The sequence below is a fragment of the Ovis canadensis genome, chromosome 9 (assembly GCF_042477335.2).
Source record: "Ovis canadensis isolate MfBH-ARS-UI-01 breed Bighorn chromosome 9, ARS-UI_OviCan_v2, whole genome shotgun sequence".
Classification (NCBI taxonomy): Eukaryota; Metazoa; Chordata; class Mammalia; order Artiodactyla; family Bovidae; genus Ovis; species Ovis canadensis.
In genome coordinates this window covers 70,608,539-70,636,354 of record NC_091253.1, presented here as the reverse complement: position 1 = coordinate 70,636,354, position 27,816 = coordinate 70,608,539, and the positions used below count along the sequence as shown (strand labels likewise).

Below are 27,816 nucleotides of genomic sequence, written 5' to 3'. Positions count from 1 at the left end.
TTTACAGCTTATAACACAACTTTTATTAGAAAAGTTATACATAACAGCATCAACTATTTTCAAGAACAATATTAAACCCAATAAGCAACAAAAACCAGACTAACAAAATGTGTAACAAGAAACTAATGACCTTTCTATAATCAAACATTCAATTATCTACAATGTCTTTATACACAGGGAGAAAAATCCATGGTTTACAGGCACATGATACTGAAATAAAGCGGCAATAGCAATTTTATACAATTACCATTCTCAAGAAACTGAATCATCAAAACAGGAATTACGAGTTCACAAATTTAAAACATCTCACATAATTTAAAATTATTGGGTATACACTGAAGTCTGAATGATTTTTTTTTCCCGTACAAGTGCCAACACTTAAGCTAGAACTTTTAGTGTGTAATTTTGCCCTAAAAAGTTAAGACATGTTTTGATAATCATTAACAGTCACATAATTTCTCGTGCTACCTGGTCTGTTAATATTTAAAGCCTTTATTTGGATGTTTTTCTTCACTTAATTTATAGGAAACTATTGGATTTCTGTTGCAAAGCTATTACAGTTCCAAACAAAGGAGTGTGCAAGCTTTGGAAAAAAAGATCAGTACTAAAACTTACAATAAATATCAAAGAAGCCATTAGTTTTTACAGCACTGTCTGCTTAAAGGTTAAGTCTACCAGTTGTACAACTTCCCATCAGTCTGTCCTTTCAGTTAGCATAGCAATTTCTATTTTCATGATCTGAATACTCAAATATGTCCAAACATCTTTTTAAAACCTTGATTTATAGCTCCTGGAAAATTATAGATGCTTTTTATATTCATTCTACTCTAAAAAGTCTATTTCTGCTCATTTTAGAGTCTCACTAAAACAACAGATTTCAGCATAGTAAGATTCATTAAAAAGTTTCAAATGGAATGATTTACAAAATAGGGCACTTTAAACCAAGTCCTATCTTTTTATACAGTACAATTTCACATACCAACCCCTACCCCCCGATGGTGAATTGTGAAATTATACTTTAAAACTTATCCCAAGAAGACAGTCTATTTGGGGCACCATCCCTGAAGGACAGTGCTTCCTTCTAAGACTGCTGGGTGTTGCTGATGGGAAAAGACCATTTCTGTCAAAGATTCACACTACTGTTCTTAACTGTCAGATGTTTTTTCCTGAAACGTTCTCCTTTATAATGCAGTAATGGAGAACTGAGATTAAAAACTCTAACCTTCCGTCGCTACTCAATTATATGCGCCAATATTGCACACATCTGTTGCGGACTGATCTTGGGGTGCTTGCTTTCTCCACCAGAATACAAACACCATACAAGCAGTTCTGCTTAAAGAGGAAATGGGTAAATTTAAAATACTGGGAAAAATGAAAAGGCAGAGACTTTGTACAGACAAAAATCTAAATTTTCTGGAAGGGTTTTGTGTGCCCTACACATGGGGGCAATTTGTACACACTAGTGAAATGAACACTAGCTCTAATGCTTCTAGCTGCTCAAATAATGTGGAACCTTGGTCCCGGTGTTGCAATGATATCACTGTACGGTTCTTCCTGTGTCAGCTCAATGGCTTGCTGCTTTTTAAGAACCAAGAAGCTGTAGAACTTTGCTGCAGCTTGCTTTCTGTTTGTGTTTCGGCACAACTCAAGCAAACTGATAGATTCAGCTCCAGTTTTAGCGAGAGCTCGCTGAAATAAAACGAGAGAGGAAGGATTAAATGAAAGTAATCAGCAGACCAAATCAGTAGTTTTAGAAGCATACTATTTTTGTATATTATGTGAATGTTTCTCATGTTTAAAAAAAGCAAAGGGACAATGTTAACACAGACTCATTTCTTTGTAGATTTAATTGAACGGATAAAACAGTAAAATAGAGCACTTACAGTTTCGCAAACTTTCAACTATCCTTTGAATCTATTTTAGGAGACCCTGAGCATCTTGCCTGGTATTTCAGACACTCAAGCAATCTCCTCTGTATCTGATACATGAAGGCCCAAGGATAAGTGACACTCTAACCCTGTACAATGATTTGACAAATTTAATGATTCAACATATTAAATTTGCTCAACCAAAAATAAGATGTATACACACACCAAGGAGCTCTGCTTTGCAGAGTAACAATGGGAAAGTGTTCACCTGGATGCTTTCCAGGCTTGATTTTAGCCTAACAGCTTATGTATTAAAGTAAGGTATGTGGTTTTGGAAGAAGTTTCACAAAAGGCAGACTTGCTGGTTATGTAGCATGTAACTTTTCCTTTTAAGGAAACAATGCCAAAAGCCTTTGACGAATTTTTTCTCTAAGCCTTCACCGGCATACCTGAAGACCATGAAGCATCTGCTGGGTCCTTTTGTTCCACCTTCTTTCCTCTTGATCCTGATCACCCCCTGAAGCATCTTCATCCTAAGTGAAAATGACCCCACACAAAACTGACAAAACTGTTACAAAATGAAGCATTTCTGTTACCTCCTGAAAGCTCTAAATTGTGTATTTTGGTTAGTGGAAAAAACACTTCGCGTTTAGTTCAGTCTTTTTTAAATTACAGAAGAATATCCTCTGTGCATTTAGCTGATTATATGATTCTGTACTGATCTAGAAGCACGGGATCTACACAGTGTGGTCCATGGACTAATGCTGGCAAGCAATGGGTTATTGGCCGCTGCTAAGAAACTTATATCAGGTGTTTCAAAAGAAATGGGCTATAATATATAATATATATTTAACTGTAATAGCCTGGTTCCTAGTCACCTGCCACCTACAAGATGGAGGTTGGCACTGGGCAAGAGCTGAGATACTCCCAAACTATGTTGGAACTATACATAATATCCAAGGACCAGGAGTTAACAATCTCAAAAATATCAGAAAGCGTAATTTTAAATACTAACTGAACACAGTCTGAGATACTCTAGAACACAGGCTGGAAGAACTCAGGGGTTAAATTCTTACTTTAAAACAATGTAAGGCTCATACTCAAGCCCTAAATGGTTATGAAACCTATGCTGGCATAAATTACAAATATGAACAGATGGTAATGAGAGTTAGTCTTGGAATAAACTTTAAATATAAAGGTTTAAATAAAATATTTGATAGGACATCAAATAGAAAAATATCTAAGTCTTCTATAACAATCTTAAAGACCCAACAAAGGCGGGGGGTAGGGGGTTGGGAAAACAAAAGAATTTGGCTAAGTTTTGCTTTTATTCAAACATTTTTCATCACTCTAATTAACTCAGCTCCAATACGAAAAATAACAAGCTGGTGGAAGATTTTCTCTAAATCTGGATGAGAATGTACTCATCAGATCTTTTTACATTTCCTTACCTCCTCCTCCTCCTCATCTTCTTTCTCCTTCTCCTTCTCTTTTTCTTTTTCTGGTAAAAGTTCTAACTCTGGAATTAACTGACAGATATTTGGAGGTTCTTCTGGGGGCAGCTCTACAGGAGGTATTTCCATCTGCTCTGCCTGCTGAGGCTTAAAGCAATAAAAACAAGGCAATTTAAGGATGCACATTTTAAAGGTAGCTTCTTTTAAGTATGTAGTTGCTGCAGTTTTCAAAATGAAAAGAAATATTGGGGTCACACCTCCACACTTCCTCATAATCAAAAACTGATTACAAGTCTCAACATTAGTTTACAAAAGAAAATCCATTCTCTGTCTTATTATCCTAGAGCAAAGGTGCTTTGTTTTTACTTACTATTTGCAAACACTTAACAAAAAACCCTCAAAACTTTCTGTATTAACATTTTAGGAATAAACAGAATCCACTGACTCCAGGGCAATGCAAAAAGGCTCTAACATTAATTAGCCTGGCACAGGCAACCATAACTGTGTGAGGCTGCTTTAAGGTTACTGCAACTCAGCTTGAGTGCTAAACAGGCCTTTGGGCTCTTCCTGAAGCAAATAATACAAATGAGGAGACTGTTTTTCTGGATCCATTTCTTGTATTTTCTTCTCTGACTTAATACAAACAAATGAGAACATTAAAATACTGACAAGGGAACAATTATCCAGAGAGTGGTACTACAGCAACCCACCTGTTACCTACTCCCCTTCCTGAACTCAGAAAGAAAAATGCGCCCAGCCTTTTACAACTCCTTAACACCAGGGGGGGCTTAGAGAACTAGTTCTTAAAATCTGCAAGGAATATTCTTTGCCAGTGTCTTGATGGAGGCTGAACCAAGAGCCTAAGGTACCCCAAAGTCTCCCTTTGTCCAAATTAATGTATTCTATAGACTTAAGCTTGGGAAGCTTCAAACCAGACCACCTTTCTTTTCACTTACAATAGGACACTGAAGTGAACTCAATGGTAGCCAGTTTAAATGAAGTACCAAGATGCTACTTTACTTTTCGGACAACAAGATAGCCTGAAACTACTCTGTACTATAGATAGGCAGGAATGTTTGCTAAACAATAAACCAGAATCTGGAACAGAACAGAGGCCTAGAAATAAAGCTACACTATATGGTCAATCAATTTAGCACAAAGGAGCCAAGAGTAGACAAGGAGAGGACAATCTCTTCAATAAATGGTGCTGGGTAAACTAGACAGCCACATGTTTAAGAATGAAATGGATTAAAGACTTGAATCTAAGATTTGAAACCATAAAACTCCTAGAAGAAAACACTGGTAAGAAACTTATTGGTCTTGACAGACCCTTTTGGATTTGACACCAAAAGCAAAGGCAATAAAAGCAAAAATAAACAAGTTGGACTTCATCAAACTAAAACACACTACAAAGGACACCATCAATAAAATGAAAAGGCAACCTACAGAATGGGGAAATATCTGCAAATCATTTATCTGATAAGAAACTAATATTCAAGATATATAAACAACTCAACTTAGCTCAAGAGCAAAACAAACTGAAAATGGGCAAAGGATCTGAACACAAATTTTTCCAAAGACAATATACCTGATGACCAACAGGTACAAGAAAAGGTGCTCAACACACCTCTAATTAGTCAATGTAAATAAAAGCCACCTGACACCTGTCTGAATGACTAACCTGTTAGAACACCAAAAAAGACGAGAGCGCAGCAAGTGCTGGCAAGGATGAGGAGAAAAGGGAACCCTCACGCACTGCTGGTGCAAGTGTAAATTGGCTCAGCCATTAGGGAAACTGTGGAAGTTCCTCAAAAAATGAAAAGTTAAAACTAGAAATTGCACCTCCACTTATTTATCCAAAGGAAATGAAATTACTATCTGGAAAAGATGCTTCCATGCTCATAGCTAAGCCATGAAAACCACCTAAGGGTCCATCAACACATAAATGGATGACGAGAATACAACACACACACAGATCTATTATTCACCACATGAAATTATGCCTTTTGTGACAACATGGATGGACCTGGAGAGCACTATGCCAAGTGAAATGAAAGGTGAGTCCTCTATGACAGCTGTATCACTTATATATGCAATCTTAAAAAGCTGACATTCATAGCAGCAGAGAGTAAAATGGTGGTCATGAAGGCTAGAAGGTGGAGGGAATGAGATGTAGTAGATGTTGGTCAGAGTATACACCTGCAGTTATAAGTAAGTCTGGGGGATCTAATACACAATATGATGATTACAATTAACAATACAACTGTCCCTCTGTATCTGCAAGGGATTGGTTTCAGGATCCCTTCTAAATAGAAAAATTCATGGAGTGCCCAAGTATCTTACATAAAACACTTATTCCAGACAGCCCTCAGTATACATCCATGGATAAGGAGGTTCAACCAACTATAACTACATACTTCAAAACTGCTCAGAGTAGATCTTGTGTGACAAGAAAAAAATCTAATTCTGTAAAGTGATTGATAGTAACTAAACTTATCATATTAATCATTTCACAATATATACATGTATCAAGTCATTATACTGTACACCCCAAACTAATACAATTTATATGTCAATTTTTTCTCAATAAAAATGGAGGGAAAATGTTCCATCTTGCTAACAGTTATTTATCAGCAGGAAGCTTGTTCTATTTTACTCAAAATGTATTTAACAGGTTCCTTATGTTGCTTTTCTTACTCTATCTAGAATTGTCTGATTCACCATGGGCTAATGTTTGAGAAATAAAATAAAATTAGAACCTAGTGTCAAGGATTCCATATTAGCCAAGGATGTTCAGGCCACTCTGAAGCAAGACTATCCATGAAGAGTCAGAAAAAACCAAAAACTTCTAAACTAAAAACCACTCCCACTCAGGGCACACTGTGTTTAGATCCCTGGCTGCCGTTCTCTCTCTCTCTGGGTTCATTCCTTGCTATTTTCTGCCCAAACCAAGATACTTCACAAGGTCTCCTTAAATAACACTTGCTACTAATAGGGATCCTTAAAATACTGTCTGAACATCCCAAACATTTTTGATGGAGAGATGTGCTTACAGGGATCACGGGTTCTGGGTCAATTTGTCCCGCTTTTCGTTTAACTCCCTGAGGTGGTGGTGGGGGCATGGCTGACTCATCCAAGTTTGTTCTGCTGGTCTCCATTGACTCCTGGAGGCGGCTGGGCTCTTCCAAAATAGGCTCATCTACAATTGGTCATATGAAGAGAAGACTTAGGTCACACAGTCCTTAACAGTATTTTAGAACCATTTAATATTAATATGCCACAACATAGGTACTTTCCCTAGTAAGGAAGACAGAATAAAATTTTACCTCCACAAAAGTTACTCAATTTATAACAATACATTTAAAAGTAGGAGGGAGCTTTAAAAGGACAGATGCCACTTCCAGTCCAAGGCAGGACAATCCTTCAGCAGACTAGCACTCAGCCAAGTCCTAAACCTCTACGCAGTCAGAGAATATAAAGCATGTATTTTCCTGTTCAAAATCTGAGTACACTTCTTCGTTCCTGACTTCTTTTACTTTGGCAATATATAGGTAAGATTTAAGCCAAATGTTCACTTAAACTTTATGAGGCAACTATTCTAATAAAACAGACCGATAACATCACGCTGCTGATGCTGCTGCTGTTGGTCCTCTCTGGGAACCTCTGGATTTTCAAATTCTTTGAGGAATTCATCCAAATTATCAGCCTCTCCTCCTTTCCTCCTTTTTCGAAGATCTTCTGGTACTAGTGGTGTAAGACAGCGTGTAAAGAGCTATAAAAAATTAAAAGATCAATTATATAATCTTTACTACCAATCACAAGAAATGAAAACCTACCACTAACATTACAATGTTTTAATAGTTGGTGTATATATACATAAAATTGAACACGATTTCTACTTAATGTTATACCATATTCACACTCCATTCTATAATTTGAAGTCCTGTAAGATTTTCATTGCAGCAATTTTAGAAAATTTGAGGAAATTTTTTTATCCATTGTCTAACTTGGAGATTTAGTTTTAAATTTACTGACCCGCAGTTTATTTTCACATTTATACACTTAAAACTCAATCTAACTGAAATCATACCCAATAGCTTTACATGGTATCCTTTTCACTTAATGATATGGTAATTTTATTAACTATTATTTCTAGTATTTTTAATGACTGAATATTCCACTGAGTGGAAATATATGTGGGTGTGCATATATATGCCACATTTGAAAGATTTTTTTAATATTTTAAAGTTCTTTAGAAAAATTTAACTGTAAATAACTATTTAACATCTTCATGGAGTAGTTTTTTTCCCCCATATTTTAAATTATCTCCTCAGGAAAAATAGTAATGAAACCACTAAGTCAAAACAAACAAACAAACAACTTAAGAACCTTCTTCCAAATGATTGTGCATCCGAAAAAACAGCAGTTTTAACAAAGTTTGCTGCTTTAGAGACTTTCATTTAAAAAAAAAAAAAAAATTGGTTCTAAGAGTATTTCAACTCTAGAAAAGGGGTTGTAAATGAAAAGAAATTCTCATAAAGCCAGAAATCTGTATTGTGGGTAAAGTAGAACCAAGCCATGTTTTAGCCAGAAAGCACCATCTACAGAATACAGACTTGAACCACAGTACACACTAAGGCAACAGAACTAATAATTTATCACAGGAAGTTGAGGAGAGAGAACTATTACTAAAAACACCAGTGGCTTTTTAGAATAGTGAAAATTCATTCACATCTTTTAGAAATGTAGGTGTCACTTATCATAATCTTTCAGATCAGGTTTATGTTCAGTATACTGTGGTTTAAGGGAGAAAACAGAAGATGCCATATGGCTGGCTGAACAATACCTGATCAAAAATGATGTAAAGAAAAGGTTTTAAAGTTTATTTAAAAAAAGTGATCAAAATCTGTATGAAATTTAAAATCCTGCAAACGCTATTACCTTCAGTAGTCTGTTATTCCATAAAGGCTGAGCAGGTAAAGAGAAGAGTTTTTCCACTCCTCCTGTCTCTTTCCACATCATCAATTTCTTGGTGGGTGGTGCCAGATCCAAAGTAGTAACAATATCAGAATAATCACTAAGCTGGGCTCTAATTGTCTTGCTATCCAACTCTTTGACACTGTCAACGATGAGCTTCCTCTTCCTCTTGGCTTTTGTTTCTTTGACTGGCATGATAAAAGAAAATAAGGTCATCTTTCTGAGAGGCCAGCAAGAACTGTACAACTTTGGTCTCATTGTATTTCTGCCTTTCTACATGCCTAGAAGAAATGTTAAACTTTCATGAGTACACAATCTATTTTAACTGATGTTTCCCAAGCACCATATAGAAGCTGACATATGATAAATATTCAATAAAAATTTGCTGAATGAATATGTATAGACTTTTAGCACAAAATCGGCAAAACAAAACAAAACAAAAATCTAAGAACCAATTCATTTTTGCCCATGTAGTTTTATACTGTAAACACGAAACATATCACACCTCATTCAGAGTTAGACCCAAGCGCTAGGTTTTGCAAATTAGGTGAGTGACCATTAAAAAAAATTAACTTTACTTTGCTAACCTCTTTATTTCCTCATCTGAAATATGGCCAACCATTTACAAGGGATTGTAAAATAATTAGTATAGTGTCTGGCATAGATTGAGGACTCCATAAATGGTTGCAATTACTATGACTTTTATTAGAAAAGTTACAATTCCTATATGGCAGCTGCATAAGCACCTTGATGAAGTGAAACAAGCCCAAACCCAGTTAAATGAACCTGAAACTCCATCCTGTACACTTTTTGTGTTTTCATTTCTAATCCTTACTAAATTCTTACAAAGCAGGTAACATTATCTCATGTTGCTTAAGATACAGAAAGGCTCGTGGTGTTAAATAAATTCCTCAAGATTTCATTCTGTCATACGTTCTATAACTCTATTGGTTTTAAAGATAAAATATGCACGTCGTTCAAAATTCAAGAAGCTGTTAACACAGTGACAGCCTCTGTCCAGCCCCTGTCCTCTAGCTACTGAGTTCCCTTCCTTGAAATTTAAAGTTCAAGTTCTTGTAACAGCTGGCTAAACTCAGCTGTCTTAAACAATGCAGTATTTGTCCTTTTAAAGATCTCTGTGATATCTATCAATAATACAGTACATAATTTACTTAATTACCCAGGTTACCCTACTACTGAAGTTCCGGGAGGAAAGACTTGTTCATTTTTATATTTTCAGTTCCTAAATCGAGTTCATTACACAGAAAGTACTGTTTTTAAACCAGAAGCCATGTACCAATTTTGGTGATCAGATTCTAAGTAGAAAATCTTGAAAAGTTAATCTTGTTTTAACTTAGAAGTAATAACAATATCTTGAGTCACACTGTAAATAACTTATTCCATCCCATTACACCCAAAAATCATTTAGAAATTTTTAAGTTTCACATCCAAATTACATATTGCCTCTTCTACTCAGAAGAGGCACCTCCAATTATACTTTTCTATGCTTCTTATTTAAGCACTATACCTGATTTAGTCAATCTTGTTATTTTACTGAAAAATGCCTTGCAGTGTTTTTAAACTATTATACATGTGACCTGTTTGCATTTTTTTGTGACCCCCAAAGACTGAGATACATATTTGCAGGAAGCCTGTTTCATCCTTTGAAAAGTTATTTCACAGCAACTTGTAAAAACATTCTGTAAGATACTAAAATTGTCATTGATTAAAGATTCTATGATAGATGCTGGACAAAGGAGAAAAGTTATTTAAAATGAGGAGATTACTAGAAAGTGTGTTTGCTCACCAGTGATATCAATAGGTTCCAAAGCAAAGGCTTCTTCCTCATTTGGAACAAGCGTTGTCTGATCAGTCATAGTTGGCATTGGTTCGACAGGATCCACTGAATCAGGACTATCAGGCCCACCCACTATAAAAGCAGAAAGTTGGTCACAAAAGGCTTGGAATTTACTATACATCCAACAAATGGCAGGGAAAAAACCCCTGTGAGTAACTGAAAGAAACCCACTGGTACCAAACAGAAAACATTTTTCTAATTATAAGGTCTTTCCAGTTGACCTCCTGGCCAAAACACAGCGAGGAGCACAGGGTTAAACACATTAAGAGACTCAAGCATAAGCACCTTTTAAGTTTCAGAGTTCATTTAAAGCTGAAATGGTTAGTTTTTGGTCTTCTACATGAAATATGTTTTGGATGCCATACAATCACATGCAATCACTGAGCATGAAATGCTTACTTGACACGTTATCATCCTCGTCCATATCATCATGTGCAGGCTGCTCTGGCAACATCACCCCCGCCTCAGACAGGGCAGGGGGGTCGTCAAAGATACCGCCATCATTATTACTAATCAGCTTGTCATCTGAAATAGGGAATGTAATTTAGTTGCAGTTTAGAAAAGAAATGCTGAAAGATCAATAGCCAATCACTGGGAAAATAAAATTATGTCAAAACAGAAATTTTAAAAATTTAAATCTGTATTCAGTATGCGTCTGTTCTCTTCATGGTAGTATACGCAAGTATTAAATACTTCCACACATGGGAAAAAAGTCTCCTTCTTAATTTTAAAACTTATACTTACAGACACAGATAGAGAAGCCTGAAGAATTAGTGAAACTTAAAATTTCAAGACAAGCACTTATAAACAAAATTAGGTATTGCTAACATTTTAAGGTTATAGGCTTACAGAAAACTTCAACTGAACCAACTGGTCACAATTCACATATATATACCTAGAGAGATGCTCAAGATTGAGAATTAGCAGCCACTCTAAAACACTGCAACTAAACAAAGAATTTATCACCTTGTAGTGACTCACCTAATATACCACCATCATTTCCTTCTCCAAAATTGTCATCCTTATATTGGTCTTCATATTCTAAATGGTTAATTTTCTCATTAAGATTGCTGGTGCTCTGCTCAGGCTCTAATAGGAGATTAGAAGCACCAGTGCTTGCTAACATGTCATCATCCTCGAAAGCGCTGCCTTCTCTCATTATCTCACGATCATCCATTCCAAAGTCACCTAAACAAATTTTAGTCAGTCATTAATTGAAAAAAGTTAGAAATACTGCTGACACAAAAGAAAATGCCTTATGATTTAATTATCATGCCATATTAGCCTAATAAAGTCTTATGTATCTTTGAATATTGAAACATCTGGTTTAAACTTTAAATCTTCAGCATCTACATTGCACAAACCAATTCTGGGGCGTGATCAGAAAATTCAAATAAGATCCAAATTTAGGTTATCTTAAATATGTCTAGTGACATAACTTAAACATTACAGCTAGTGGCTAGTGATTTCCTTCTCTTACCAAAATCATTTTCTTGTAGAATACTGATGTTTCCAACTTCTTCTCTCATGGTTATCTCTTCCACTCTACTCTGGTTCAGGCTGAACTGCTGGGCCACATCGATGTCACTATAAAAGAATTCCAAAAACACTTTAGTCTCAATTCTCACTGTATTGTTTTATAAGGGAAAACATATCTCAAATTCTATTCTATAAGGGGGGAGAAAAGCAAACACACAAGCTATGGAGCCTAAATATTTGACATTAAATAAATACAATCCAAGAATCTAAATGATTTAGAAGCGAATTTCATTTGTATTTAAATTTTAAAAATGTTAATGACCAGTGAGCAAAATACAGTATGCTGAAATCACTACATAAAGCAACCTGGTATACAGAGAGGAAGAACTTAGAGATGCCTGGGTTAGAGAACCATGGGTTTCCATCAGGGCACTGCAATTTATAGGCTATGTGAACACTGACATTAACTGCCTTTTCTGGAACTCTGTTTAATATGAACCAACCTAAGATTGGGTGATACTGCAGCATCCATTTAGTGGGGAAAAAAAACACCTGCACATAAGCAGACCCTTGCAGGTGAAACTGGTGTTAAGTGTCAACTGTACACATTATATACAACTGGCAATGTACTGATAATGAAAGAAACTGGATGATCAGTACCTGGAGTTCATAATACTAAATCACTTTTACTTTTTAGCTGTGTTAAAAAGGAAAAATTCCACCATAAAAATTAAACAAACAAACAAACCCACCAAAGTATAAAGAGAAAAAGTAAAGCAGTCAAATAGTGCCAAGCACTAATTAACACAATAAATTCAAAGTAATAAATTTACATTTAAGCCACAGATTGTTTTTTTAAAAAGCAAAAAAAAAAAAGTTCAACAGCGAATGGGGCTTGAGGTAGAGGGTTTCCTGGTTAACTGTGCTACTCAATCACTTGGTCACAGTCGCATGCCCCGTCACAGTCATGAGACCTGGCTTCTGAAGACTTGAGAAGAGGCAGACAACCCAGCAAAGCGCGCGGTTACAATGGCCATCTCTGTACAACTTTCTGTTCTCAAATGTGTGTTGTGACAACAACCTTCACTCGCTCTTTGTATAAAGTTATCTCACATGTTTATTAAAAAAAGAAAAGAAAAAAAACTTGTGGCTGAGTATAGCTTGGTCAAGATGATAAAATGCTAGATGTTAGTAAATACCTCTGGAAAAAAATCATGAAGCTACAGTTCGAGTTTATTGATATTCTCATGTAAAGCGAACAGCTAGACAGCTGTTCAATTTACATAATGGCTTAAGCAAATCAAATTCTCCTTAGCAGTGGTAAAGCTGACATCGTTTACATGGTTTTCTTACAGAAGAAACACTTCCTAGTTATATGTTTCATATTTATATACTATCATAAATACAGCATATGCATTTTGGCTACATGTTAACTCAATGTCAAAACATCCCACGAAAACTATGTATTTGTAAGCCAGTAATGTTTTTTGGTACACCAAGTCAATAATTAAAAAAAAAGAAGAGAGAGAGAGACATACTCTAAGTCAGGCAGTGGCTGATCAAAATCATGAAATTCTTCAGGTAAAGTAATGGCATTGTACGCAGCTTCTCGATTTTCCTCAGGCAGGTCAACAACACCTGGAAAAGTAACAGTAAGCTTCAAGCCCTGGCTATACCAAAGATTATCAAGGGGTCAAGGAAGGTAAAATATCCGTTTAATTTCCTAAGGTTAGATACCATGAGGGCTGCTTCAGTACCACTGAAGCACAAGTACTTTAAGTTTTTCTAGAATCATAATTCACACTACTTGAATCACAAGAAAAAGGTCAAAGCACTAATTATGAATTAAACTGAGAAATCTTTAATAAAAGGACATAGCAACAACTAAGTATTAGTAATAGCTTTCTATATAAGCATGAAACTTATGAGGAAAAGGAATGACTGCAAGAGTATCCCAAACGTTAAGAGGAATTAGTTATTTTAGAAAAGTGGGATTGAATTATTTTTTATTTTCTTTACATTTTCCCCTATATTTTAAAGTGGTCTATAATAAACATACATTGATTTAAGATTAAAAGAAACAAAATGTTATTTCAGCAAAATACGCTTAGTAGCCTACAAAGTAGGAAACAATCAAGTATCATGTCCTCTGCCTAAGCATTTTACTTTTAATCAAATCTTAGAATCTCAAAGATTTCACTATTCATGTTACAATAATTTGAAATAGAAGAATACAACATCAGTAGAAATTAACAGTATAAAGCAGCTCTCCTACATGCTGAGATTATTTTAATCAGAATAAAATTTCATCAATTCTTAAAAAAAATTATACAATTGTAATTATCTATGCAGATGGAAGTTTGGTTCCAAGGGTTCAGTTTTAGAAATCAACTATTACCTGAAACAAAACAACAAAGAAATATAGAGAACATCTAATAAAGTTTTAACAACTTCAGTTAAAAGTGAATTTGATTTTAAGACTACATCAAAATTTTAAGATTTTTTTTCTGAGCTGTATTTTTAAAAACATGTAACAATGAGTTTTCAATACTTCAACCTCTGATGACTGCTGAAAAAGGAGTTAAAAAGGGTAGCTCCAAAGGAATAACAAAAAAGGTCTGCCATAATTCCATCCACAGAACAAAACTGAAATGGGCTATCTCCCTTGAAACACTGCCTCTCCAAGCTTTGCCCATTTTTGAAGGGCTCCTTGTACTGCAATTAAACTATGCCCATCTAGAAATACATGCTTAGCAGTTTTTCACCCTGAACACAGTAAACTTCAAAGTTAAAACAAAAAAGTCAACAATACCTGGCCGAAAAGCCATCTTTATCTTAATGAATGCCTCATTACAATCTGCCAGGAGGTATTTGGCTTTTCTGTGATAGATTCGAACTACTCCCAGTAAGAGATGTCCTGACGTTCGGAGTGCCATCTTCACCTGCGGATTAACATTAATTTATATAGTAATGTTCTGGTTTTAGAGAAAATTTCAAAGCCTGTATGTTGTGCAATTTATAGGCAGTTTATATCTCTTCATACTTTTAACCATTTATTTGAAGTTACCTCATAATCATGACTGAGCGACTTCACTTTCACTTTCCTGCATTGGAGAAGGAAATGGCAACCCACTCCAGTGTTCTTGCCTGGAGAATCCCAGGGACGGGGGAGCCTGGTGGGCTGCCGTCTATGGGGTCTGTACAGAGTTGGACACGCCTGAAGTGACTTAGCAGCAGCAGCGTAATCAGGTATATTTTTTCTCACCTGTAAATTTCCTGAGTATACCCAAAGAACAGACTGACAGAAATCCATGAATGAACATGGATGTGAATGTACATATTAAGCAAGTATTAAGGCAACCCATGCAGTGCTATCATTAGCACACTAAGTATGTGACACTTTTGGATGCCAATCCAGAGTCGCTGCTCCCTGTCAATTAACTGAACTCTGCTTTTATGTGGGAAGTGAACATCCCCAGACTCGAAAGATGATGGTCTTGTTCATCTCTGCTGATGCTTGTTTCTGAGTGGGCATATAACCTAGTTCAACTAACAAGGAATATTAAGTAGGTCAGAGAATTCTGAGATTTTCCCAATTAAAAAAACAAAACAAAAATCTCCACAAAAAAACTGAACACTCTCTTCCTTCTCCCCTCCTGCACTTTGAGTAGGTGGAGCTTATAGCTGCCTGCAGTAGCCCTGTAACCACAGGGCATAAGCATGAGGACAAGGACAAGAAGCCAACAAACTAAGAAAGGTGAATCTAGGTGAGTCCTTGGATGACATGTTTGAACTGCTGAACCAATCCTAGATCTTCCTACTTCTAAAACTTCTAGTTAAACAAGACCGCTAATTTCCTGTCTAAGCCACTTTAGCTTTTATTACCTGACTGGAAAGCATACTAACCGATAAAGGATAACGGTACTTTTTTTTTTTTTTTTAAACAAGAAATCACACTCCTCAGCCTGTATTTTATCAAGGTGGATCTTGACCAGTGTTTATGGGGTGGGTCTAGACTGAGGTCCCATCACTTCATAGGAAATAGATGGGGAAACAATGGAAACAGTGTCAGACTTTATTTTGGGGGCTCCAAAATCACTGCAGGTGGTGACTGCAGCCATGAAATTAAAAGATGCTTACTCCTTGGAAAGGAAGTTATGACCAACCTAGATAGCATACTCAAAAGCAGAGACATTACTTTGCCAACAAAGGTCCGTCTAGTCAAGGCTATTGTTTTTCCAGTGGTCACGTATGGATGTGAGAGTTGGACTGTGAAGAAAGCTGGGTGCTGAAGAATTGATGCTTTTGAACTGTGGTGTTGGAGAAGACTCTTGAGAGTCCCTTGGACTCCAAGGAAATCCAACCAGTCCATTCTAAAGGAGAGGAGTCCTGGGTGTTCTTTGGAAGGAATGATGCTAAAGCTGCAACTGCAATACTTTGGCCACCTCATGCAAAGAGTCGACTCACTGGAAAAGACTGATGCTGGGAGGGATTGAGGGCAGGAGGAGAAGGGGACGACAAAGGATGAGATGGCTGGATGGCATCACCGACTCGATGGACATGAGTTTGAGTGAACTCTGGGAGTTGGTGATGGACAGGGAGGCCTGGCGTGCTGCAATTCATGGAGTCGCAAAGAGTTGGATACGACTGAGCGACTGAACTGAACTGAATGGATGGACTCCACTAATAAACTGAACATCTACTGTTAAAAGACAGCCATTTTGCTTTTTTGCATTTCTTTTCCATGGGGATGGTCTTGATCCCTGTCTCCTATACAGTGTCATGAACCTCCACCCATAGTTCATCAGGCACGCTATCAGATCCAGTCCCTTAAATCTATTTCTCACTTCCACTGTATAATCATAAGGGATTCTTATGAAGTTTAGAGTTATAAATTCTTATTTAAAACTGTAATAAATTTCTGACTAAATCTAAGACACATCCGATGCTGACTCTCTTACCCAATTAAAACACTGCTCTTAATTGAAAAACCAGACTCTCCCTTTATGGCTTGCCTTAGGAAATTTGAAATTAATAATGACTATGCCTAACCCTTCACGTGAGAAAAAAGGAGGCAAAAAACTCAACAATGGTATGCCATTATCTTGTCCAGAATTAGCAACTTTTAGAAGGAGGTATACAAAAAACAGAGGAGCGGTTACCTTAGGAGAAGGGGATGGGGGAGAGGCAAAGGGGCAGAGGGATCAGCTCTATGGGAGTGGATGGAAACAAAACTTTAGGTGGTGAGCTCGGTGCACGGGATACAAAAGTAGAAATACAAAATCTATTATGTAATGTTATAGATCAATATCACCTCAAAGTAAATTACTTACAAATGAAGATAATAGTTTAAAAAAATGTAGTGTTTGGGCAAAGGCTTTCTTTCTTTCTAGATTAGTTTGGTTCCTAATTTAGTCTAGAAGGAGGTAAAATGAGTGGAATTTTTGCTGCTGAGCTTGCTCATTATTAAGCATGTAGGTATGATCAAGAACACAGGCTATATACATCCAAGGACAGCTCTACAGGGGCTAAGAGGGACCGTTCCAACCAGAGCGGGGGAAGGCACGGAGTTCTGAGTGTACCATCTGTCTGACACTTGTTCTAAACGACTAAATCAACATTTCCCCACAAGGACTGCACAACCAGAGCAAACATTAGAAATTTTTAGGTCATTTCACCCTGTGGAGGTATCTATTGTGATACATTCGATCACAATAAACCAAAATCTAAGAACAGACTTAGAAATGATTTTAAAGTTATAAGTGTCCCTAATGGCGTACAAAATACTCTGCACGTATTATGAAAAAATGTTTTTTTAAAAGCCAAATCAGCTTCAGTATTTGCTTATGGATTTTGTTAAAGATTAGCCACACATATCCATTTCCAGAAAAGAGTGCCATTTCTCCTTTCTCCGTTTACTTAATTCAGTAAGCATACCTATAAAAAGAAAACATTTCTCAATTTGACCAGCAGTGCACACTGGTACAACTTCCCTAATGCATCAGATATCTTAAAAATAAGTATATCACCCGCTCCAACAATCATATTCCTAAAACATCAACATTAAAGAAAGACACAGAACAAAAGATTTTACAAGTAACGGTTACCAAATGGTAGTTTTTTAAAGAGCAAAATAAAAACTTGTAATCATACCACTTAGAGCAATCTTTAGTAATGTTTTAACATGCCTTCTAGGCTTTTATATGTGCATACACACAATTTTCCTTTTTGTGTATGTATGTGTACATAAAACTGCATATTGTTTTGTAATGAGCCTTTATCCAGGAAAAGCTCTGTCTATAGTATTATTGTAATTTTTAATGGCTGCATTACAAAACCAGAGCAATTCAGAAAATTTGGGAAAACTATGGATCAGCTCCCTTCTTTCAAAGACTGCAGCTGGTGAAACGAATCCTGCACAGCCACAGCTATGAATCGAAGTCCAGTCCCTTCCTCTGGAGTCCTAGGGGCCAACTGCGTTTTGGAATTCAAAGCTTTTTTGAATATTATAAAGTCAGTGCAGTACACATGCCATTTATCAAAACATTCCCGGAAGTGTCTGCAACAGCGCCCCCCACCCCCCCCCAAATCATACACTTTAGTGTTTCCGCAGTGAATTTATGAAAACACAAATGACCTCACTTCAATTACAGTCAAGTGTGTTTCTGGGTTTTTCTCTGTATTTTAAGTTCTGTGCATAAGACACTATGACACTGTATAATACAACTGTTACAACGACGGCAGAGTTATGAATAGAGCTTTTCCCGAACGCAGTCTTGTTACAAAACATACAATGCAGTTTTTGTATACATTCATTAAAAGGGAGAAAATTACATGTGTAACACGTGCACCCATGAAAGTCTAGAAGGCATACCAAAATACTAAAGGTTTTTCTAGGTGGTAGAACTAAAGGTCACTTACTTTCCCATTTGCAGAAAGTTTTCTAATTAGTATTGTCTTAGAAATTATAAAACATCTTTAACACCATAAATTCTATATTAATAACTCTAAAGCTGGCTGAAGTTCCATAGAAACTTTATAATGTACTCTAATTCCAAATCAAACTTTCACTTCTCCCCTGTAAACATTTTTCCACATAACTTTTCTGAACAAGTGTCTGCTACATCCCAGGTTTATTCCTGGATCCTCTTGCTCTTTCAGCAATGAAGAACTATTCTCATTTAACTGTCAATTGTAACAGTAGCTCCCAATGCTGATCCAGAGATCTGGAATCTTTAAAAACAGGAAAACTGGTAGATTTATGTGTATATGCATATGTAAAAATACAACATACAGGAAAGGACCTTTAAAACACAGACGTAATATATGTATAAAAAATTACATTCAAGGACTATACCTTTATTTTGAGATTAGCCCTTTATACATTTTTTAAATCAACCTGTTTGTTCCTCAATGAAATGCTAATAATGTTAGTAGCTTTGTGTCTGTGTGTTTTAATGGTCCTTCTTTGGCAACACAAAAAACATGTATTAAGTCATACTATTTGTGAAATCCAAGGGTGGAAACCACTGCTTCAGAAGTTTCAGAGGATATCAAGAAAATCTCTAGAAACAGAGCAGCAAACAAGGCAGATAAGGTTAGGACATTCCCAAGCCTTCCATTCCAGGGGCACACAGTGATTAAGTATTTAGGGAAAGGGCATGGCCAAGTACAAGAGTTCTCTGATGGGAAAAGGTTGGTATCTTCAAGAAAGAGCAAGCAGGCTTGTGAAGCTGAGGTGGAGCAAGTGTTCACCATATGGATAAAGTAGTTAGACCTGGCCCCTATAACATTTTCCAAATGATGGGTCCTTATTTTGAAAACTTTATATAAATTCTATAAATTCCTCAATCAAGAACACCTATACACATATTTAGTACAAAAACATCTAGAAAGTCAAATATAAAATATTTGGGTACTGCTAGACCATCCTTATCTGTCATTAAAAGAGGCAAATGAAAATTATCTTTGTACTCACCACAGAATTTTTAGAGAAGAGAGTGTCAAACTGAAACTCTGGGTAATCTATGGATTTTCTTTACCCCCAATATACACAGATGCCTGCCTAATAAATCATTTTTACAGAATTCTATTTCACACATCAGTGAACAATCAACAAAGTGAATAAAAATATCAACATCAAACATACCTTTGGTGAGATGATACTCTCCACACTGCTCTCTAAATTACACTCAAACACATGGGCTTTGGTTAGCTTCTTATCCCAGTGGGCCGCAAGCCAAATTTTGGCCAGCGGCCCTCTTTTACTGAGGACAAAATGTGCGTAGAACATTATTCTGGTTGACTATGAAACAGGAGGAAACCTGAGGGGGAAGAAAAATATAAATGCCACATGAGAACTGAATTATCAAGATGTACAAGAAATCGGGCTTCCCTGACAGCTCAGTCAGGAAGGAATCCACCTGCCATGCAGGAGACCCCAGTTTGATTCCTGGGTCAGGAAGATCCCCCGGAGAAGGGATAGGCCACCCACCAGTGTTCTTGGGCTTCCCTTGTGGCTCAGCTGGTAAAGAATCCGACTGCAATGAGGGAGACCTGGGTTCAATCCCTGGGTTGGGAAGATCCCCTGGAGAAGGGAAAGGATACCCACTCCAGTATTCTGGCCTGGAGAATTCCATGGACTGTAAAATGGAGTCTCAAAGTGTTGGACACGACTGAGCGACTTTCAAAAAAATCTGAAAAGTTTCCTTTTAAATCTGAGAACTATGTATGAAAGGCTCAAGTGAAGTAGAGTATAAATTAAAAGAAAAAACCCTATTGTTTAATTTTGATAGCATTAAGAAAAAGACGACTCCTCCCATACTACGGTGAAAAGGGGACAAAGGTCAGATCACTTTCATGCCACACTGTCATCTTATAATAAAAGTGCTAGTATGTTTTTTCACTTTAAGTAAAAATTGTCATCAGAAAATCTACTCTTTTTGAAGTTCCATCCAGTGTTAATTCTATTCCAATCCAGATTACTAACTGTGAAAGTAAGAAGTTTGCTTTTGGCCATAAGTTAGAAAATTTATTCCTCATGATAAGAAAAAAATGTCCAGGAAAAAAACCACTCAAGCACAGATATTAATCAATGAGGAAACTTCCATTTTAGAACCCCATTTAAAAATGAGATTTTCAGCCAAAAGCATTATACAATAATTGCTACCTCAAGTCAAGCATTTTACATTTCACCAAGTTGATAAGTAAGTGGGTTGGCCCCATTTTACAAGTGAGTAGTTTAGAAAAGCTGAGCCTTAAAAAGAAGCATTATCTAAGTTTTCTCAACTCAGGAGTCTGGAAAGCACCTGCCCTCTTATAACTTAAACACTAAATCTAAAACAATGATACAGTATACAATTCATCATGACTGAAATATTCTTAGTAGAAGAAATACAAGTATGTTATTTTCCTTTTAGTAATCTAATATATAAATACTAAAGCAAAAAAACAGCCTGAAATACTCTAGCTTAGAGCACACACTAACTGTGTCAAACGGTCATTTCCCTTATACCATGTAGTTTTTCTTTTCCACAGAATTTTAAAAATCTTTCACCAAATGAATTTCTATTTTTTTTCTAAAATGTCCATAACTGGAAAAAGGTAAGTCATACCTCTACAGAAAGCATGAAAAGTAAGTAAAATTTTAAAACTTACTGCACACCTATCCTTTGCTCCCTACCATTCCTAAGTTCTGGCCAAACACCAAATTTTCTTTAAACTTTATCATTTTTTGAATGTTACAAAAATGGAATCATACAGTATCTGACTTTGGAATAGCCTTTTGGATTCAGCATCAGGTTAAAAAATCTATCAAGGTGTTTGGTGCATGTATTAATAGTTTGTTTCCTTTCGACACTGAGCAGCATTCCCTGGGATGGGTATGGTACCACAATTTGCTTAGCCATTTTACCTATTGAAGGACATCTGGTTGTTTCTAAGTTTTTTGACTATTTCAAATAAAGCTGCTATAAATACTTGTGTATAGACTTTTGGTGAATATAAGTTTTCACTTTCTAAGACAAATAGTCTGAGCTGTGACTGGACAGCACAGCAAATATTCCTTTAATTTTTAAAGAAACTTTAACACTGCTCCTATCAAAATTCTAATGAGGCTTTTTAAAGTAAGCTACCGACAAGATTTTTCTAAAATTCATAAGGAGAGGCAAGAGACCTAGAATAACTAATTTGAAAGACAAAAACTGTGAAGACTCATTCTACCCAATTTTAAGACTGATTTTAGAGGCATACTAGTCAACTACTGTGTGGCCAGAAAGACACAAATCAATGGAACAGAGCAGAGAACACGGGAATACATCCACACAATTAAGTCCAACTGATTTTTCACAAAGATGCAGAATCAAAGGAGGGAGGCAGTCCACTAGACTTTTTGACAAATGACCCTTCAGTGATTAGGGATCACCCCACAGGCAAAACAAACAACAGAAACACAAAACCCTCAACCCAAATCTCACACATTATATAAAAAGTAAATTACAGACTTAAATATAGAACTATAAAATTTTAAGGGGGGAAAAAAAAACACAAGAAAACACCTTTAACACCTGAAGCTTTGTAAGAACTTTTAGACATCACACCAAACACATGTCCCATAAAGGGGAAGAACCTATTATGAAGGAACCCACTGAGGATGCAAAGACAAGACAGAAAATGAGAAAACATATGTGCAAGCCACATATTTGAAAAGGACCTGGATCTAGAATATAAAGAACTCTCAAAACTAAAGAGTTAAAAAAAAAAATCCAACTAGAAAAGGGTGAATATTTCAAGGAAGACAATGTACTGAAGGCAAATTAAGAACAAGATGCTCAGCACTGCTAGTTAAGAAAATGCAAATTAAGACTCAATGAGATATCACTGCACACCTCTCGTAAGAGCTAAAATAAAAAATAACGGCAACAGCTCATGCTGGTGAGATACAGAGAAGCCGAGTATCTCATAAATGGCTACTGGGAATGCAAAATTTCCTTTTGAATTAGCTTAAGAAAAAAAGATCCAGACTAAGTCAATTTGAATTTTCATGCTTTCATAAAGGGACCCTAACTTTAAATAAGAACTTTGGTTACTGTATTTTCAATTAAAACCTGTGCTCATTCTTTCCAGTACGGTACAGAAAATACATATATACTAAACATATTCCAGGCAAGAGATTTCACACCTGTCAAAAATGTTTGGGAGGGTGGTGGTACAAGAGTAATAAGGTCAGGTTTGCCTCATCTTGATGCCAATAATTTGATGGAATTTTCATTCTCTGAACCAGATGCTTTCAGGGGATCATTAATTCACACTAGGAAAAATTTTTCAAAAGAAAAAATAGGCTTCATCAACTGCCTAAAGTTGTGAAGTTTTTCTTGCACATGTGGAGTTAAGAAAAGAACTAAAGAAGAATTCAGGTCGCTCGAAAGTAAAAGGACTAAACCTCCCCGCACCGCCCCCATCAAAAAACAAAAAAACAGCACAAGTGTACCTTATACCCTAGTAAATCAAAATATGCTTCCCACAATCAAGAAGAGCCTCCTATGTTGTAGCACTTCTACTTCAAGCCTTAAAGTCTGTTAGTATAAAAATCAGGCTGCCTCTATAGCATTATAAATATAATCCACAGGATTTTGCAGAAATCCAATATGGCTTTGAAATGTTACTAAAAACACTGACTTAGAAATCAAGTCAGTGACGCACAATAAGCCCCAAGTTTTACTACAGAAGACAGTCATGTTCCAAATAAGCTAAAAGAACTCTTACTATTTAGCTCCTACAAGACTCTGCTGCAGTCAAATACTAAATATGTATTTAATGAAAATGGAAATGAAATACACCAAGTGATCTCATAATTGATACATGTGAAAAATTTTGGAAATTTTAGAAATTGAAACTAGCATGTCTCAACAGGTGTCAGTAGCTCACGGCCAGCACTTCAGCTGCTGGTTAAGAGTTCCATGCTTAAAATATCCCAGCTATGCCCAGACAGAGATTCCTAAACAGATGCTTTCTTGGCATTGGATGGGGAGTAACTAAAGCAGAGTAGTGCTAAAATTAATCTGGGAAACAATTAGCAACAGGAAATCACCTTAATAACTAAAGGAAGCCTGATGGACAGTAGTGATCAACTATTGGCTTTTATCTAGATAACAGTAAAATTTGATCATCCTCGCCCTTTGCAGCATTTCTTTCCCTTACTGATACCAAACCTTTAGCCTGGCCCCCACCCCCACAAAAACAGGTTGATTAAAAGTTCTCAAGATTCTAAATTTTGGAACTCCCTTACAATAGATCTTAGCAGAAAGCCTACATTTCTGCTTACCAGAAACATAGCTTACCAATTTCATAATTTCTCAATTTTTTTCTAAAGCAGCAACTTTTAAAAAGTAATTTAAAAAATCTGATATGAAATGGCAGACTAGTATTTAGGAACATATTCAGGAACGCAAAAAATGGCAATTTCTTTAAGATATGTCGGAAAAACCAAAGTCAAATTACAGCTCATGTTTCTACAATGATGTTAAATCATTCTAATATTTCACTCATCTGTTAGAAAGCAGGGCAAGATAGTGGTTGTATAAATTGGTATGCCCTCTTTGAAGGGCAATTTGGCAAAACCTTATACTCTCTAGCCAGAAACTGGGCTTCCATTAATAAGCCAAAGGTATACTTGAGGACGTATAATAATGACAGATCAAAAATTAAACTTACTAAGCGCTAAGGATTTTATGTGTCCATCCTCTTCATGACAGCCTTAGAAGATAAATACCGGCCCATTTTATAGACCAAGAAAGAAAAGGAGAGGAATAAGGAACTTGGCAAAGGTCACCAGTATTCAATGCAAATGCAACTTGAACTTCAGAGCTCACAAGCCTAACTAAATGTTTTGTTGCCTTGCCAGCTTGACTACAACAAGGTGTTAGAAAAAAACCTACCTAGCCCCTAAGACGGAGAAAGCAACGGCACCCCACTCCAGTACTCTTGTCTGGAAAATTCCATGGACAGCATAGCCAGATAGGCTGCAGTCCAGGGGGTCTAAGAGTCGGACACAACTGAGCGACTTCCCTTTCACTTTTCACTTTCATGCATTGGAGAAGGAAATGGCAACCCACTCCAGTGTTCTTGCCTGTAGAATCCCAGGACAGCGGAGCCTAGTGGGCTGCCGTCTATGGGATCACACAGAGTCGGACAGGACTGAAACGACTTAGCAGCAGCAGCCCCTAAGAAATGATTTTAAGCAAATCAATACAATCAGGCAATAGAATTCTATGCACTCTCAAAACAATGATAAAGTATTGAAAAAGAGAATTCTCTCTATACATGTATGTTAACACGCACTTGCAGGAGCATAAAATACCTGCAGAGTGAACACAGAACTGATAAAACTGGTCACCTTTGAAAAGTAGGTCCAGTGAGAAAGTAAGGCCTACCCTTCTGCACCGCCGGGCTTTTTTTTAATTTAAAGCATAGACAAATGTCACCTATTCAAAGTAAAAACAATTCTATTGGGAGTGCTTTCCCAGTAACTAGTGAATTAGGCTGGTTATTATGTGGTGTTCATTTTTCCTAACCATAAAAAACTGGAAGGTGGAAATTCAGTGATTACTAACCTTGGAAAACATCAACATCTAACTCAGGTAAGAATGGAACTGTCTTCTGGGGGGTGTTTGGGGGGAGGGTCTCCAGAACAAAAGGTATTTCCAATGCTACACATTAGAGCTGCATCCCTTTTGATACTAAAGTTCTTTGAAGGAGCGTTTTACAACCAGATAGTCCTAGGTTCAAGTTCAGCTCCCTCCTTAGCTGTTCTGTAACTGTTGAAAGCGATTTAACATGTTAGTCTCAGCCTTCTCAGCTCTAAAATGGGGATGTTTCCTAAACAGGATTTTGAGAATTAAATAAAACATCATACCCAACACAATGCCTTTATAGACGAAGTTACTCTGATAAAAAATCTCCTCCAAAGTATACAGAAGTTATCAAGAACATGCCTAACAACTCGGATATCACAGCATTTAAACATAAAACATAAAATCTTCATTTTCAGTATCAAGAACTTTCCTTTCTGTACCAAATTATATGAGAGAAAACTCAGAATCTTTGTGTTCCAATAAATGGGAACTCACCAGGAGAATCTCATCCTCAAGAAGTTAATTCTAGAGTGCAGTAATGTGTTGCCTCAACACAAAAATGGTAAAGATTATGCGCTACCAGCATAATTGACTTGTATATAAAAAAGCACAAAGTCCACTGAGTTATTCACTACTGTCATCTCATCTGCAAACTGTTTAATAATTTAATCACTGGATATGGCACCGGTCCCCATCAACGTCTTTTTAAAAGTAACTGGTTAGCAGCCTCCAACAATAAGCAATTTAATGACCCTACAACTTCAAAAAGCTCCCCCAATCTGTCTTCAACATTCTGCACAATCACACAGCTCACTGGCATTGACATTCATTGGAAGAAAATAGAAATTTATTTTCTGCAATTCAATGATTACTCTATAAACAGCGTAAGGAGAGCAGATGTTAAACTTTGGCTTGCAAAGAGAAGCCGATAAACACTAGCCTTTACCAGAAACCCTTAGAAACACAAGCGCGTTTTCGAACGCTGGTAGCCTATCTATCAAATCTAAAGGCGGCCAAACCCTCCAGCATTTCCCTCTTTGAAGAAGGTCGCGAAGTCTGGCAGCACAGCTCGACCGTGTCACCCCTGAACTATTACAGATCCTTCTCAAAGCCTTCTCAGCGAGGAAAAAAGACACCACCTATTTGTCAGAAACACACACTTCCCTCCCAAACACAACATTCAATATCCTCAATCTCCAAGAAAAGTCTGGGAGGAAAACCAATTATGCTAATTTCCTAAGAATCAGAGGCAACTTCCCTTGGTCGCGTTTTCTATTGGTCTAACATTTGCTATCCCCATCGTAACCATTTTCCTTAAAAAAAAAAAAAAAAAACCGGGGAAAGGGGGAGCAGCAGCAGTCCCCGGCTGGGGGCCCGCCGCATCCTCCGGGCCCGCGTGTCTTCGATCCCCGCACCCGCGCGCGAAAGACGGTTGCGGCCCCTCGGAGCTGGCATCGCGGGCTGTCGCCGCCTCCCGCCCCGAATCCCGCGTCCTCCCAGACAGCCATTTTCACCCGAGGAGTAGGCGGCCCGGTCCGAGAGCGGGCTCGTTTAAACCTCCTCCTCGCCCTCCGCGGCCCAGGCTTTCCCCCGCTCCCCGAGGGACCCGCCGAGTAACGGCTCCTCTGGCCTAGAAACAGACCTGGACCATTTGTTAGCTAACAAGAGACGATGCGGGCCCAGGCGGCGCGGGTCCCGGCCCAGGGACCCGGGGCGGGCGGCGCTGCCGTCCCGGAGCTCAGAAGAGGCAGCACGGCTCCGTCCCGGGGCGCGGGCCGTGCCGCGGTCTTCCTCGCCCTCCCGCCCCGCTCCGGAGTCCGGCTCCCCGACGGCAAGACGGCGGGGATCGGGGGTGGGGGGGGAGGAAGCTGGAGCAAAAGAAGGGGCCGGCCGTCTGTCTTACCTTGCTCTCCGCCGGGAGTTGGGCGGGCTGGGTGGCCTGGGGAGGGGAAAAGGGTCGGGGAGGGGGCGGGGAAAGGGAGGGGAGCCCTAGTGCGGTGTAGCTTCGCAGCAGCTCCCGCTGCCGCCGCAGCCGCCGCCTCCTTTTCCGATTCACTCAAACAAACAAGATGGCTGCCGTTACGCCGCGGCTCTTCCTGCCGCCCAAATCCTCGGTTCAAATCGGCAGGATGTTTACGGTCAAAAATGGTACCTGTGCGCCTGCGCAGCCAGCCTAGGACCCAGAAGGAGCGACGCAAGCGCAGCGACCATTTCCTTTTCCTAGGAACCCGCCCTCTGGTTGAGCAGCCCCGAACTGAGCAAGCGCGAAGGGGTTTCTCTTGCTTAGAGGGTCTTCTAGTTTCGCGACCCTGGCAAGTGGCTCACGCGCAGTGCTTGCCAGTGAAGCGCTAATTGGATTCAGTTTTATTCTTTGGCTTATTTTAAAGGGGGAAAAAAAGACAACTTGTCTTTGTGCAGTTTTATGTGCCCCTGACGCGTTGATTGTAATGATTCTGTAGCAACTAAGGTAGCATAAAACCATTATATAAGTTATTTAAAATGTAGGGGTTCATTCAGTCAGTCAACCTATATTTATAGACGGTCTTTGA

General features: G+C 37.7%; 1 protein-coding gene across 2 annotated transcripts; it reads right to left on the bottom strand.

The window, feature by feature from the left end:
- Nucleotides 1–27,497, bottom strand: RAD21 (RAD21 cohesin complex component). Of its 2 annotated transcripts, none has more exons than XM_069600360.1 (14): nucleotides 27,171–27,497; nucleotides 19,786–19,960; nucleotides 14,449–14,578; nucleotides 13,175–13,274; nucleotides 11,638–11,744; nucleotides 11,139–11,345; nucleotides 10,557–10,682; nucleotides 10,107–10,229; nucleotides 8,264–8,487; nucleotides 6,935–7,094; nucleotides 6,376–6,521; nucleotides 3,320–3,469; nucleotides 2,318–2,401; nucleotides 1–1,689 (listed from the first exon to the last, which is right to left on the bottom strand). In XM_069600360.1, the coding sequence occupies exons 2-14, from the start codon at nucleotides 19,927–19,929 to the stop codon at nucleotides 1,498–1,500; spliced, it is 1,893 nt and encodes a 630-aa protein (XP_069456461.1). In that variant the 5' UTR covers nucleotides 19,930–19,960; nucleotides 27,171–27,497; the 3' UTR covers nucleotides 1–1,497. The 2 variants fall into 2 exon arrangements, with proteins under 2 accessions (XP_069456461.1, XP_069456462.1); XM_069600361.1 differs by having other exon boundaries at nucleotides 26,910–27,180.
- Between the last annotated feature and the right edge of the window lie 319 nt (nucleotides 27,498–27,816).